The sequence below is a fragment of the Branchiostoma floridae genome, chromosome 10 (genome assembly GCF_000003815.2).
Source record: "Branchiostoma floridae strain S238N-H82 chromosome 10, Bfl_VNyyK, whole genome shotgun sequence".
NCBI lineage: Eukaryota > Metazoa > Chordata > Leptocardii > Amphioxiformes > Branchiostomatidae > Branchiostoma > Branchiostoma floridae.
In genome coordinates this window covers 1,396,572-1,411,031 of record NC_049988.1, presented here as the reverse complement: position 1 = coordinate 1,411,031, position 14,460 = coordinate 1,396,572, and the positions used below count along the sequence as shown (strand labels likewise).

Sequence of the window (14,460 nt, the reverse complement as noted above, 5' to 3'; positions counted from 1 at the left end):
AAAGCATCGTTTGGATGCCATTCCGCCTTACGTCATTGTTTGAAAACTTCTGGACGTTGTCTGAGGAAAGTGGAGCTGCTGTCATACCTCTGGTTACAGGAAGAAAAACACTTCACTCTCTGATGCTTGTCTGGACTAGCAACGTCACGACTTCCGCCTACTTCCAAGAAGCTTGGAACATGTGACCCGAAGGAACTGGGCCATTTTGTGAAGGTCAAGTGGCGAACTGGTGCAACGTGGCTTCCTACCTAGTCTGGTCAGAGAAGTTTTGTAGACATCTGTAACGTTAACATTTAGACAGGTGCTGCCCTTGATCACAGTGGCACAGTCTAAGAACCATTACAAGTCGGACAGCCTGAACCTTTACAGTTTTGCTAGTTGGTCTGTGAAACTGACGAAGCTTCCATGGGTCTGAGTCAGGGTGAAGTACTTGTTGAATGTTGAGAGACTCGTTAATTCATTTGTGAAGAAGACCACACCGGCCATCTGTAAGTGTAACAAATCGGGTAACCAACTCTGCCAACAGGTTTCCCGTGTATATTCATCTCTGCCATAAAAGAACAGACAGACATAACAATATCCGGGAGCCATGAATTCCAACCACAGGATGGTGGGGAGGCGGAGGTCCTCGGAGGCGAAGCAGTACGACATGTTACTCCGGGTCCTGCTGATCGGAGACTCCGGCGTCGGGAAGACATGTATCCTCTACCGCTTCGTGGAGGACGACTTCACCATGTCACACATCTCAACGATAGGTATGCACAAGGAGATTTATTTATACGAAGGATCTCCCTTTGGCAGCCTGTTCGGCATTGGCAAAATTACCAGCGACAGTGTCATAGTTGAAGGCCAGTTTAATATACAGGTAGCAGAATAACTTAATTTGGAAAGGCCACCATGTTGAGGGGCATGTACTATAAACCAATAACATTATGTAATATCCTTGCTTAAACTGATATTATGCCGTAGTATACGGGAAGTTGTTCTCCAAAAGAGCATACTTTCTCCATATTCTACTATGTTTATTTCAGTTTAACACACTTTGTTATCATAGACATATTTGACCACTGTATTTGACTGTTCTGTATCGTTTAATGGTTCAGTCCCTGTCATATGTCTTAAGACATTATGATTTCAAAGTGATTTTTAAGAGAACCTATTGACCTGAAACAGGCTGACTTATTAAAGGCTTGTTAAGCAAAAAGAGCCAGGCTGTAGGTAGCCATTAGTGTCCTAGTAAATGATACACCTGTGCAGTGGATACACCTGGGTGATATTCAGGTCAGCAGGTGTTTCCATATGGCACACCAGATACAGGATCCTATTTCTTACAGGTAATGCTACTGTTGCTGTGGTACTAGTAGTTTGTTTTCCCACTGTCAAAATCCACTCATACTTCACAAAGTCAATATTATGTTTATTCGGCCAGATTAGAGTGATTGATAATGATGGCAATACATGTATTTGAGTCGTTAGCCTTTGCTTCATTGATAAGTAGACAGGAAAAATAATCACAGGTTGTTTTCATACTTAAGAATTAGTTTTAACTTCCCTGCTGGTATAGCTTTTTGGCCACAGTATATCTTTGTAGGTTACAGGATTACGTAGCAGGGAAAAGTTTCAAAAGCATGATAAAGCTCACACATATCCACTATATTGTACCTGCAAACTGGTTTCACTTTGTCTGTAAGACTAGGATAAATAGCAAGCAGGGGTGAGGCACTGCCCACATAAAGGATTACTGAAGTTTTAATCAGTAGTCAGTAACAATGCATGGTAACTAGCATCAGTAGTCAGTAACATATTTGCATGGTAACTAGCATGTTGTAACTTATCAATACATGGTCACTTGTGGTCACACTGTGTCAGCAGGTAGATACATATTTTTATTTGAAGTATTTTTTGTCTACCACGAGGAACCTTGCCATTGGGTACATGCCAGCTAAGGAATGTAGGAGTGTTAGGATGACACATGGGTCAGGTATGCAAAACACAACACGAACTTTGCCCTTGAACCTAAATCACTGAACCCCAGTATGAAGTCATAATGTTCCAAATATTAGAAAGATGCTACTGTACAGATAAATAAAAAATACGAAATACATTACATGTATCAGTAGAACTTTAAAATTTCTTAAACAGCTTTTCTTTGACATGGTTTATGTTTTAGCAAGTGTCTTCAGACCTATTACATAGTTCTACATGTATTGATAATTTTTCTACTGGTTAATTTGTAACTGTTGGGTGTCCTTCTCTCCACAGGAATCGACTTCAAGCTGAAGACAGTGGAAGTAAATGGCAAGAGAATCAGAGTACAGATATGGTAAGGAAATCATCGGCTCACACTTATGACGTAGTGAGCAAACAATCAAACCAACACACCTGGCCTGCTTCATGTCTCCTTCAACAGCAATAAATACTCTTATGTTACCCTGGCAAACTCACAGAATTGTGTAAAAATTATGAAATAGGAGTGCAAACTGTGCCATAGGAATAAACCATTTGTACTTTGATTTCTTATATTCAGATGGTTGTCAGGTTTGTAGTTATCTTTGACTGTTTTTCTTTTATTGCCATTTATACACACTAGATAAATTAATCCATCTTTTCCTGAACACAGGGACACTGCTGGACAAGAAAGATATGAAACTATCACCAAGCAATATTACAGGAGAGCACAGGTAATTCACAAGAATTGTAGCTAACTGGAAAAGGAAATATTTCTCACATTTATCAGATGATTATTGTCATCACAACATGACAGAAGGTAAAGCTTCAACTTCTTTCCTGTGTGTTGCAGGGAGTTTTGCTGGTTTATGATGTGACCAGTGAAAAATCTTTCACCAACATCTCCAAGTGGGCCAACGATGTTGATGAGGTGAGAATATCAAGCTTTGTCCACACGTCAGAGGAACCACCTGCACTTTTTTATTTTCTGTAACACTTGCAGTTTTAGACATTGTTGCTATTTTGGAAATTTTAACGTTAGCTTGTTATTTCTCAAATGTTGCTAAACCATGATGACAACAGTTCCTCAATGGAAACACAGAAAGAGGTGAAAAATGTAACTTCCACAAAGAACAGGTCAACTTTATGCACTTGCTAGTACTCTTAAGTAAAAAATTCAAACGTAAAACCAACAACTTGTACCCAACCCCTGTTGTGCCATTTCCCAGTATGCACCAGAGGATGTGGAGAGAATGTTAATAGCAAACAAGAGTGATGATCGGGACTGGAGAGTCATCTCCAAACAACAGGGACAGAAGGTGGGTACTGTGCTTTAAGCCAGAGGCCATGCCAAGCCAATCAATTCTTATTAATAGACCTATTCTATCGGGGAAAACCTTACTTGCATTAAAAGCAACATAAGTAAATAAAATCCAACACATCAATGCTCGATGTGGTCTCTTAAGCCCCCGTCACAAATCTAAATGTGCATTTTGGGCCAAAGTACGGCCAACATCCTGTCGATTACTGGGGCTTTGGGCACTTTTTAGCAGCTCGTCTGTTGGGATTTAAACCTCCGTGTGATGTCAGTTGTGCACCAAAAAGACAGTAACTTTCCATATGATACACCGAGCCCAGTCCAATTTGTGACAGCGCAACTTTTCAGCGGAAAAAAATGGTTGACACTCTGGTGAAATTCGGCAAGCTCTAGCCGATGGGTGTTCGCTTGAATTGTGACGCAGGCTTCAAAGATTTTATTCTTATCCCTGCAGCTTGCTGACCTGTATCGAATGTCATTCTTTGAAACCAGTGCCTACAGGAATGTCAACATAAAGGAGGTAATTCCTTTTACTTCTACTTTATGGTTCAGAATTTTCCAAGCACCAAACTTTATCCATAGGAATTATGTTACATTACATGAGTCCCATAACCAACAAGTGGAGGACAGAGATGCAAATCATGTTGTTTATTTGTCTTTGTCATTGTTCTAGGCCTTCCTGGCTCTTACCAACAACATTATCCGGAGACAGGGTATCATTCCAGCACCAGACAACAGCTGTGTCAAGGATGGCAAGTGTATCCACGACCTGGACATGGACCTGACAGCAGGTGACGTCACCCCACTAACAGACACGGAGGAGACCAAGACTGGAGCCTGCTCTGCATGTTCAGTGGTGTAACGTACACTACAGGCAGAGGTTGTGGTCAAACAAAATGCCATGCAGACATTTTCATACCATCATCATTCCACAACACATAAAGCACCTATTATTTGTGCTGGAATCTTAAAATTGCTTTGGAAAAGCCCCAAATGTAGGGCTGTCAGAGCTGAGCTATTGATATCAAGCATAAGTGTTTTTTTTTTAAACATTTCTTTGTGGCAACCACTATTTGTGCACAACATGCTTTGTCAATATACTGGACAGCATCCAAATTACCTTGTAACAACGTTATTGTTAGGTACCCCAGCTGTCATTTCATATCAGAGTGAACAAAGCTCTAAAGCAACTTTGTACATACTGAAACTGGATGTGATCTATCTGGTAGGGGATATTTATTTGGGACAGTTGCAAATTTTGTTCTGCTTTTGGAGATTACATGTTGTTGTGATTCCACTTAGCTTTCCTTTTCAATATATGTTGTTGCAGCTTGTCTAGCAGATAGACGTAAAGGGGGCACATGGTCTTCCAACAAGCTAGCAGTGCCCTACATGTATGTGTAAAGCCACATCCTTGTACAGATACAATGTTAGATATTTTCTTCCATATCCCAGCAAATGGTAGCCTGGGTACCATCCGGAAAGTAGTTCGCTCTGACGTTCATTATATACAGTCGCTTCTAGCTCTGACATACATTGTACACTACATACAGTCGCTTCTCTGTGTTTTCGTCTGGGAACGCGGGCCATCTTAACGTCTGGAATCGTCCAAATGTTGGACGCAGGCGCTGATTGGTCCCTACACATGAGAGAATTACGCAATGTGTCCAAGCGATCGTTCGAACAGACGTTCCAACACCGGACAAGCCCTCCGTCCGCTTGCGCGAGGGCCTGTTGTCATCGAACGAGCGCTCTAGGACCAATTCCTTACTTCGCTCATTAACTGATGTCATTGACGTAACCACCAAAGAGTTTGAATGTGCTGTCTCCAGACAGATAGCAGAAGCGAACATAGGAGCGAACTACTATCTGCGGATGGTACCCAGGCTAAGCAAATGAGGCTTATTGAAGAATATACATGTATATGGAAAAGATGCATCTAAGCCAATGTGCCGTTCCTGTGTAATACTTTTAAAACCATTCCACCTTGGAAAAAAGAGACAGCTATTTTTCCATGTAACAATCCTAGTCAAGGCTAGTCGTCATAGTAAATTTGCTGCTAGCATAGTTGTGTTGCTGAACCCAGTACATGTAACAAGATCTGTGGCATCCATACTGTTCACTTGTTTAGTCATGCTCTAGTATTCAGTATTGATCAGGCCTCTCAAACTTATTTCACCTCTGGGTACATTGGTCCAAGGTTTCGTCATGAGAGGTACAATGGAATATCCCAGGCTATTGTATGTTGCTTGTCAAGAAACACAAACTTTCCATTACACAAGCAGCATATTTTGTTCATTAACAACATGGTAAAAATGTTTGAAGCAACACTGGTAGCTTCAAATTTGCAAAGACCACCAAAATTCAGAACATCTGGTATGTTTTCATTGTTGAAAATGTGTATTATGCCAGAAGAATTGTTAATAGAGTGAAACTTCCTCTTTTCAAATGTCCACTCACATGTAAGACTTCCAACATTTGGCTCTTGAAATTCAAAGGGACCATTTTGTGTTTAGTGTAGAGTGACTAGATGAAATGAGGACAGCCAGGTATCTATGCATGTTAAATCCTATATAAATTGTACAGGGATACGCAGAAATATTTCAAAATATATATTTCTTCCACAGATATATTATGTAGATGCAAAATATTTAAGTAGGGGCAGATGGACTATATTTTGTCATGTATTTATTCCTATAGAGGTACTAGGTGGTATTGTAGGGGGAAAATATATTATGATGCTGCATCTTTTGCTGCCATATTTTGGCAAACCAAATGGAGAAACGTACTATATTTGAATAAAGTTTTCTAGTCTTCACAAACTTTAAGGTATTCACGTCTGTATAAGTAGCAAGTTGATCTGCAGTGGAAGCAACAGCTACTTGTATATGAACCAACAGACAATATATGTTGAAAGCCACTTTTTCATGATATGAGAATTAGTGAAAACAAGTAAGCACTATAGCTCCTTCAACACCACATTTTAGGGCCACAAATTGTTTTTTAAAAATTATGTTTATGAAAAAGCTGGAATTTCAGCAACATAGTTGTTATGGACATTCCTGAGCAAGACTTATTAACCATAACATTATACATGTACTTTGCCAGGTAGGTGATGTTTCATCATAAGATATTCCTGAAGAAGACTTCAAGCCTACAATCGCAAGTATTGGATATATTAAATGGATGTTTCATAGTAAACAGTATTATATGTAGAAAGGTGTATGTAGGTGAACAATGTACATACAACTTAAAAACATACCCCTATTGTTCTAGGATTTAAAAAGAAAACTATACAGTAATAAAAACACAGGTCAAGTCACATTGGAAGTAGTTTATTTATCAATATGGACAATATACATGTCAGCTATCTGCCAGTTAGTCTTGACTGCCAAATCATGTTCAAAGGTGACAATGCAAAGAACTGGCATACAGTTGTCCATGTACGATCCACAAGTTGTTTACAACACAGTAAAAGTTTAGGAGTTGGAGTTGGGTCCCTTCTTCCTGCCAAATGTGGGCATCACATTGACGAAGCGCCGGTTGTACTGGATACGCCTCTTGGCACGACCAGTCTTCTTCTTCTTCTTTTCTGCCTTGTCGACCTGTAACAAGAAATATGTCCATTAAGTGCACTAAAAGCAACTACAAATCTTATCAAGGCTGCTTACTGCTATCACAGTCTATAGTTTCATACAAATATCAATACATCATAGCATTAAGGATTGACTGCAGATAAGATTCACATGGTTAATTTGGACAATTTTTTAAGCAGTCCAAAACATAGGCCTAAGGCTGTAACTTTAAGTCAATTATGAAAAGTAAGAAATGGTAACGAAAAGCAATTTTTCATTTTATATTCAGGTCTTATATACAAAGCCATGATTTGCTGTTAGGCAGTGAAAAGTTCCATCTGAAGGCTTTACCTTAGGTGTCTGACCCTTGACCTTGCCTGCACGTGCCAGGGAGCCGTGAACCTTACCTGTGGACGGGAGAAGAAATAGGTTCTTTAGAAGAGCTGGTATAAGCAGCTATGGTTGACACATAATTGTCTGAGACAGGAAAAAGACAAAGACAACTGACAAAAACAACTATATTCCTTATAGTGGACTAGGAAACAAATCTGTAGTGACCTTTACTTCAAGTTCAATATGATATACCAGCAGTTTCAACAGGCCTAGTAAGCTGGCATCTTTAAGAGTGGTTATACTGGTAGGCTTATAAGTTATAGAGATGAAACAAAAACGATGCAGCACCTCCCCTAAGTCGTACTTCCAGCAGCAGGCTGGACAGGTCCCTGATGCCACAGCTGGTCAGGACCTGGGAGTCCTCCAGGGGAGCTCCACTGTGGGTCAGCACCAGGTCATCCACAGGCAGGCCCTCCAGCTCATTCACCTTGGTCTGGGCAGGGAAATGGTGAAGTTCATTTACATAAATATAGTTGAAGATATATCACATGAAAAGTAACATTCATATGATGTACATATCTAACATGCGTGAAGATAAAAATCAGGGTTGAACAAGTCCACTAGCCCTATTGTCCCGGGCAAGTGAAAGTGGTGATCGGGCAAGTGCATGACCAACCCCACTTGCCCAATCGGGCAATTAAAATTTTTGCGGGAGATTTTGATATACCAGTTACTTTTTACAGGCAGGACATCAAGCAATGGTCATCATAAAAGATAGAGGCAATATTGAGAATTCCATTGCTGGAAGTGAAAATGCATTAAAACCTTTTTATATAAAAGTGACATTTGAATTTTGGCCAAGTGAAAAATTGGTTTGAGCAAGTGTATTTTCTATGTGCTTGCCCGATAGGACAAGTGAATTTTAGAAAACTTGTCCAACCCTAAAAATGTTTATGGGACATACATAATGTTTTCCCCATTCTGGTCTGGAGTTTCCTGAGTATGTCACCACGAAATTGAGTTTCAAACTTTCATATGGTCTTACCTTGATTTCCTGTACGGTTTCATTTCCAGACACCTCGAGGGCGTGGAGTTCTTGGGCACGGACGAAGAGCTGCATCTTTACTCTGTGGAACACATCAACAGTCACAACACAGTTCTCTAACGTTCGAGTCTATCATTTCGTTGATATTACCCCAAAATTCTGGTGTCAAGACTTGGTTCTTGCTGAATCCTTACCTGGAGAGTGGAACTCGAGTCGTTATCATAAAAAGCTGTGCCACTTAATAGCTTTTAACTACACAAGAACACAAGTCCGCTTTCAATAACATGTGTCACGCATATGTGTCACAATCTACGTGTCACAAATCGTGTTCTTTACTTTCAGTGGCCAAATATTAGATTCCGCGAGGCCCATACCATCACGTGCACATAATCAACCCTAACACGACAAGCGTACGTCTTGTGGCATGTGGAAAATATAGCCTAAAAAAAACGTCGCTACACAAAGCAGAGACAACGATAGACGCCACTTTATCACCTACGGAGATCCACAGCGTTTTTACTATCACGTTACAATGATCACAAATTTTGTGGATTGCGTAACTAAGTCAAATTTTGGGATTTTATACGAGTAAACTTACGTCTCGTTGTGCAACCAAAATGGCTGACCGAAAAAGAGGACGACTGCGCACAAAACCCACGCATCCTTCCCATGGGCCTCTTCGTCAGGAAGGACATTCATCTACAGTAGAGTTTGAAAGTTTTCATCATTTCTGACAGATTATTGTGCTCAACATTTTATAAAGACGATATTAAACGTTCCCTCGATTTCTATTATATCAGCTGCATTTACTGCTTGCACTCACTATGCTGCTTGTCACAGAAGGAACACCTCCCTCTACCGGAATACGAGCAATCGCTGTTATTGTTTACATCCGGGGTATTCGACGCACGAGCGCTGACTGGTAGGCAAAAAGCGTTAGGAGATCAGATTACTAATTAGCATACCGGCGCGGAAGCAGATCGTACTGTTTACGCGAATTTGCGCATTTTCAGCCACGTTTTTATCGCATCCATGGGATTTTTTCAGGTTTTGTATTTTTTTCACTACTTCTTAGTCTTTTTTTTTTTTTTCTTGTGTAATATTTTGGGAGAAAATGACCCTTGCCCTCTTGACTTCCGTCATGTGTTTCCGGTTGTTTTGATTTTCCCGCCGTACGGGCTTTCTGTCATCCGTTCCGGGCTGTTATATTTCTGTTCCTAATGTGGTTTAATTAATACGTTTAATCAATATGAGTTCTTCAAACAGCTACATTAGCTCTTTGGAGCCTAATGACCGAACCAGGTATTTTGAGAAATTAATGGTAAGTGTCGAAGACGCCGGCGATAGTTCAAACCCGGAAGTGACTGGTTCGGCGGTGACTGGTGACGGTGTACGCCTACCTGACCCATACAGTCTGACAGGTGAGGATCATGTGTACATGTGTTTCTAGATTTTGATAAGGTAGATTTTTGTGTCAGATAAAGGTTACAAAAACATGAGTACGTGTAAATGTGTTTGTTGCTAATCTCTAGAAATTCTGGCTACGTAACGTTATGTTTATTATCATTTGTATGTTATACAGGTTGGAAGGATGATTTGAGCCTCTGGCCAGATACGGACTATGGGTGCATCTACACCTACCTAATCGAGGCTCCAGGTCCGTTTAACGGAGAAGCCATGAAAGCCTATAAATCCCTGGAGGCGTACAATCTCTTTATAAGTGGCCATGTGAGGGAGTGCAGGTACCACCCTATTGGAAAAAATGTGAAGGTCTGCTTCCTTAAGGCCAAGGTTGTGCCAGGTGGGTGTTGGAGTGCATTGGAACAATATTTCTACTTACATGTACCTGTAGTGAGAACTCTTGAAGATGAAGAATGAGATGCGTGATTAGTATTTAACTGTCAGATACGTTTTTATATTTACTGTATTATCTTTTTTTTCTGTTACATTTGTGTTTCAGGACAGAGAGTAACAGAGACTCCTCACAACCCATGGGTGTGTTTGACCAAAAAAGAGGGTTATGTCATGGCAGCTCACTGCACTTGTATGGCAGGGTAGGTAATATAACTGCATTGACCATCATATCCAAAAAGTCACATTTTTATCTAACAGTGTTCTCGTCAGATGAGGTCCATGGCAAGAAACAGTTTTAGAAATATTGAAAGTCAAACTAGTACTCACCTGTAAATGTTCCTCCGTATATTTCCAGGGAGGAGCGACCATGCAGTTTGTATGTGGCAAGATAACTGTCTTAATTTTTTTCCTTGGTTCATGTTCTTGTGCTTGATGGTTTCCAGTTGTATTTGTACCTGTTGCAAATGCATTTCTTCTTGTTGATGTTCTTGTTGCAGGTTTTACTTGTTGATGTGTTTCGTTTTCTAGGTAATTTGGAGTTATCAACAGTTCCTGAGAGTGAGTATACTAACACATATCATCATGTAGATGTAGATAATGCTAAAAGAAATGTGTATATAGTAGAAATATTCAAATATCACAGAGACTTCCATAATGAGAAGATAAGGCAAATCTTTCATTGTACTGTGAAGCTGGCCAACTTATCCGTTCCTTTTACCATTAACTCTAAAATTGCTCCCGACTATAGTACCTATAATGTATACTCATTTTTTGTTATATTTCAATGTAGATTGGGAGAGGTCTGCAGCCATGTGGCTGCACTGCTGTTCGCAGTGGAGGCCTCCAGGTCTCTTCAGGAAAAACGGACGTCATGCACCAGCAGAAAGGCCGTGTGGAACAAATATTACAAAGATAAGGTCTGTTCATATTTGGGCATTATAATTGAGTAGAATTTTTTTCAATGTCTACAATTTTTTTGCCTAAGTAGACTGTTATAACTTACATTAATGAATGGATTTCTTTGCTTCTACAAAATCATGTGGCATTTACATGTATCCAATTCACAATATATAGCACTACACTATAGATTTACAGCAATATAGTAGATGTTCCTAGCCTGGAGTCCAGCCTTGTTGTGCTTTAGTCCACTCCCAACGGTGGCTACCCCGTCAATGCCATGGGGTAGCGACCTTTGGGAGCGAACTAAAGCACAACAAGGTTGGACTGCAGGCTAAGATGTTCCTCTTTGTAAAGTGTAATATCTGACATGGCCACTGTATAATGCTTTTTCTCACATATATTATTGATAATTCATTTTGTGGATTATTTCTTTCAGGTTGATCCACAAAGGGCTGAGGACATGGACTTTTCGCACCCTAAACATGGAGTCCAGATCAAGAAGGCGCGCCGGAAGCCGCAGTGTGATGTGCCACCACTCAGTGAAGAAGAGGCCGCTTCTGCTTTCTCACAACTGAGGAAGCTGTGTCCCACTGCCAGTGCTGTCATTAAAGAGGAGGAGGACACAGACACAGCATCAGAAGATGAGTCAGATGTCAACACAGAGACGCTTCCCCCTGTGGTATACAGGTCTTGTCATCCAGCCAAAGTCCCTGTTACTAGTGTTAGTGTAGACAGCATCCTTGAGGATGTTCGGTGCAACCCCGAGCAAATCACAAACCTCAACAAAGCTACAGTGGGGCAGTCCAAGTCTGCTTTATGGCGTCAGCAACGCAAGGGTCGTGTGACTTCTACATCCATGCATGATGTCCTTCATGCATCAAACCCCACCACTGCAGTACGGAAGGTCATGCAATATGACTGCAAGGATTTGAGCCAAGTGAGTTATCTGAAAACTAGTACAGTGTACACTTGCAGGAAGCCATTTTTCGTAGGTAATTAAGGCACACAAAGAGACAACATTACCCTGTATATTGGAACATGTACCATAATAATCCCAGAGCAAGTGTAGCTCTGATCTTTATTTGGATTTAAACAATACCAGGAGTCTAAATATTTCTGCAAAGTGTGACAGTCTAAATGTTCAGTCAATGCGAGATAGTGTCATATTAGAGATGTAATTCATTTGTGCTTTCTATGTCAGAAATTCTAAATAGGGAATTTCACTTTCAGGTTCCAGCTATACAATGGGGGATGAAACAGGAGGAGAAGGCAAGGCAACAGTACCTGGAAGCTACCTTGTGCATCTGCAAGGATGTGAAATTGGAGGAAGTGGGGCTCATTCTCTACAAGGATTTTCCCTTCATAGGTATAGCTAATTTTGGCTCTTACTTCAAACTTATGAAGTATAGTACATGTAATTGAGTACCAACTACACAATGTCTAATTGACTTATGATTTTGTTGATGTAACAATGAAATACATGTACTTGTTTTAACAATTGCACTGTATTCGTACCAAGTGAATATGTGCCATTTGCAGCATTTGGCAAGTATCAAAAGTAAGTACATTATGTTCATGTTTGAAATATCAGAAACTTTGCCACTAATTTGAACATTACTGTTGTATATATAGGTGCATCTCCTGATGGGATGAGACAGTGTTCATGCCATGGAAGAACTGTGATTGAGATCAAGTGCCCATACAAGTACAGGGACATCTATCCTGCTGCAGATCTGTGTCTATCAGATGCCAACTACTGTTTAGATAAGGATTGTAAGCTAAAGACAGGGCACAGATATTACACCCAAGTCCAGACACATATGCTGGTTACCGGTGTCTCAACATGTGATTTTGTAGTGTGGACTAATGCAGGCAAATTTTTTGGGAAGATTGCGCTTTACGGTTTCCTTGGACGGCCAATGAATCAGGAACTTTAGTCGGACAGCTAAGATTGGAATACAACGGTTTATGACTTTTGAAACTGTAGAGGCAGAAACACTAAATCTCAAAGCTAGATCAGCATTTTTGAGGCCTAGTCTCAACTTCATGAGAGTCATGAGTATTTGATCCTGCTGACACATGGACTTTAGAGGAGCAATGAAATCACTAACAAGTCTAAACACAAACATAAACAGTGCAACAGTAGGTATTCCAGTGAAGAGCTTGCATTTTGCATCTGTGAGATTGGAGGCTGATGTTGATGATTTCTTGATTTGTTCTTGAAGGTGATCACGTTCTTCCCTAAGGTTGTCAGCTTCACTTTGAAGGGACTCGCAAAACTGTTCCAACTTACATTTCTCCTCTTGTACTTTTGTGAGCTGTTCTCTCAGAGTCTCTACACTTTCAGGAAGGGGGTCTCTCAGAGTCTCTACACTTTCAGGAGGAGGGTCAGCGATCATTTCTTCATCTGAAATAAAGCAAATCCGAAGTTCAATGAAAGTGCTATGTGATTATGAGTGTCATATATCTGAACTGAACTGAATGTTCTAAACTCTGATTCATATGTATGTATTGTTGTTTCAATATTTTACTCATGCAGGTTGCATGCTTCTCTACTTGATTCACATCTATATCCCCACTCCGAAAACCAAGCGGATAAACTTTGTAGCAAGTAGTCTTGTGTGTATGGTATGTGATTCATGTTGAATAAGTGACAAGTGATAGATTTACTTGTTGAGCAAGAATGAAAGATTAAACTGTTGATCAAGAATTTATATGTTTAGGATTACTGATTGTATCCATTAGACACTTTTCTTATTCCCTCTGTAATGCCCTTACCATTTAGTGATGTAGGTGGGGCTTCATTCTCTGATGACACCCGCAGCCTTTTTGCTGCACGCATATACCTGCAAACAATGAAGCATGTTGTAAGTTGTAAATCAAAGTTGCATGCTTTGTTTCCTACATACATTCTGTTAGCATAGCATTTAGTGATTACTGCTGTGAATGTTATGAAATATAAAACATTTGACTAGGTGTAAACTCTAACATGAGTAACTTACAGGATCTTTGTGAGATTTAACTGAATCCTTGGTAAAACTTTCATGGTCATCTTCTCAGGCAAGGAGGTAGAGTATAGCAATGTTTCACACAGGCATGAACAGCCTGCCTGCATGAACAGTATGAGCAGTAAATCAAATTTCAATAAAGAAACATTGAAAACCCCAATGTTACCTACCGATCTTTCTTGGCAACTGGGTTTCTTGAACGATTGCAACTTGCTGAGGTTGGGAGGTTAAACAAGCTTGGGACGTAATCTGGATCTGCAGGGTCTTTAGAAGGGTTCCCTGCAATGCAAGAAGCAAAGAACTTGTCAGTATTATAAACATGATTTAATTCACAATATGCTCCAGTAGGGGCCATCTGGGGGTATTCCCATGTAGATGTAGATGAGTTTAAAGACATTTTAAAACATTTGTAGATGTCTTCGTCAATCAGTTAAGTGATGTACGTTATACTTCTGGTATACTATATATGTATACGTCCAT

At 40.2% G+C, this 14,460-nt stretch overlaps 3 protein-coding genes across 8 annotated transcripts; 2 read left to right on the top strand and 1 right to left on the bottom strand.

The window, feature by feature from the left end:
- Nucleotides 1-8: 8 nt before the first annotated feature.
- LOC118424141 (ras-related protein Rab-15-like) lies at nucleotides 9-5,889 on the top strand. 3 transcript variants are annotated; one of them, XM_035832656.1, is made up of 8 exons: nucleotides 9-755; nucleotides 1,917-1,981; nucleotides 2,263-2,323; nucleotides 2,621-2,681; nucleotides 2,801-2,878; nucleotides 3,177-3,266; nucleotides 3,720-3,785; nucleotides 3,939-5,889. In XM_035832656.1, the coding sequence occupies exons 1-8, from the start codon at nucleotides 697-699 to the stop codon at nucleotides 4,125-4,127; spliced, it is 669 nt and encodes a 222-aa protein (XP_035688549.1). In that variant the 5' UTR covers nucleotides 9-696; the 3' UTR covers nucleotides 4,128-5,889. The 3 variants fall into 3 exon arrangements, with proteins under 3 accessions (XP_035688549.1, XP_035688548.1, XP_035688547.1); XM_035832655.1 differs by lacking the exon at nucleotides 1,917-1,981 and having other exon boundaries at nucleotides 12-256; nucleotides 527-755; XM_035832654.1 differs by lacking the exon at nucleotides 1,917-1,981 and having other exon boundaries at nucleotides 12-755.
- Nucleotides 5,890-6,584: 695 nt separating this feature from the next.
- LOC118424142 (ubiquitin-like protein FUBI) lies at nucleotides 6,585-8,935 on the bottom strand. Of its 4 annotated transcripts, none has more exons than XM_035832657.1 (5): nucleotides 8,817-8,935; nucleotides 8,219-8,300; nucleotides 7,522-7,666; nucleotides 7,192-7,247; nucleotides 6,585-6,870 (listed from the first exon to the last, which is right to left on the bottom strand). In XM_035832657.1, the coding sequence occupies exons 1-5, from the start codon at nucleotides 8,915-8,917 to the stop codon at nucleotides 6,745-6,747; spliced, it is 510 nt and encodes a 169-aa protein (XP_035688550.1). In that variant the 5' UTR covers nucleotides 8,918-8,935; the 3' UTR covers nucleotides 6,585-6,744. The 4 variants fall into 4 exon arrangements, with proteins under 4 accessions (XP_035688550.1, XP_035688553.1, XP_035688554.1 ...); XM_035832660.1 differs by having other exon boundaries at nucleotides 8,714-8,854; XM_035832661.1 differs by lacking the exon at nucleotides 8,817-8,935 and adding an exon at nucleotides 8,718-8,815.
- A 354-nt stretch (nucleotides 8,936-9,289) lies between these two features.
- On the top strand, nucleotides 9,290-12,909 carry LOC118424207. Its single transcript, XM_035832742.1, has 7 exons — nucleotides 9,290-9,639; nucleotides 9,801-10,019; nucleotides 10,179-10,272; nucleotides 10,863-10,989; nucleotides 11,409-11,909; nucleotides 12,203-12,338; nucleotides 12,605-12,909. Exons 1-7 carry the CDS (start codon nucleotides 9,468-9,470, stop codon nucleotides 12,907-12,909), a joined length of 1,554 nt encoding a protein of 517 aa, XP_035688635.1. The 5' UTR covers nucleotides 9,290-9,467.
- The last annotated feature ends 1,551 nt before the right edge of the window (nucleotides 12,910-14,460 follow it).

Coding starts and splice junctions, on each gene's coding strand:
- LOC118424142 (XM_035832657.1), bottom strand. CDS start 8,917: ATGAATGTCCTTCCTGACGAAGAGGCCCATGGGAAGGATGCGTGGGTT. Junction 8,301..8,816: donor TTTTGGTTGCACAACGAGAC/GTAAGTTTACTC, acceptor TGTGTTCCACAG/AGTAAAGATGCAGCTCTTCG. Junction 7,667..8,218: donor AAACCGTACAGGAAATCAAG/GTAAGACCATAT, acceptor TTCCCTGCCCAG/ACCAAGGTGAATGAGCTGGA.
- LOC118424207 (XM_035832742.1), top strand. CDS start 9,468: ATGAGTTCTTCAAACAGCTACATTAGCTCTTTGGAGCCTAATGACCGA. Junction 10,020..10,178: donor TAAGGCCAAGGTTGTGCCAG/GTGGGTGTTGGA, acceptor TTTGTGTTTCAG/GACAGAGAGTAACAGAGACT. Junction 10,990..11,408: donor ACAAATATTACAAAGATAAG/GTCTGTTCATAT, acceptor TATTTCTTTCAG/GTTGATCCACAAAGGGCTGA.
- LOC118424141 (XM_035832655.1), top strand. CDS start 590: ATGAATTCCAACCACAGGATGGTGGGGAGGCGGAGGTCCTCGGAGGCG. Junction 2,682..2,800: donor AATATTACAGGAGAGCACAG/GTAATTCACAAG, acceptor TGTGTGTTGCAG/GGAGTTTTGCTGGTTTATGA. Junction 3,267..3,719: donor CCAAACAACAGGGACAGAAG/GTGGGTACTGTG, acceptor TTATCCCTGCAG/CTTGCTGACCTGTATCGAAT.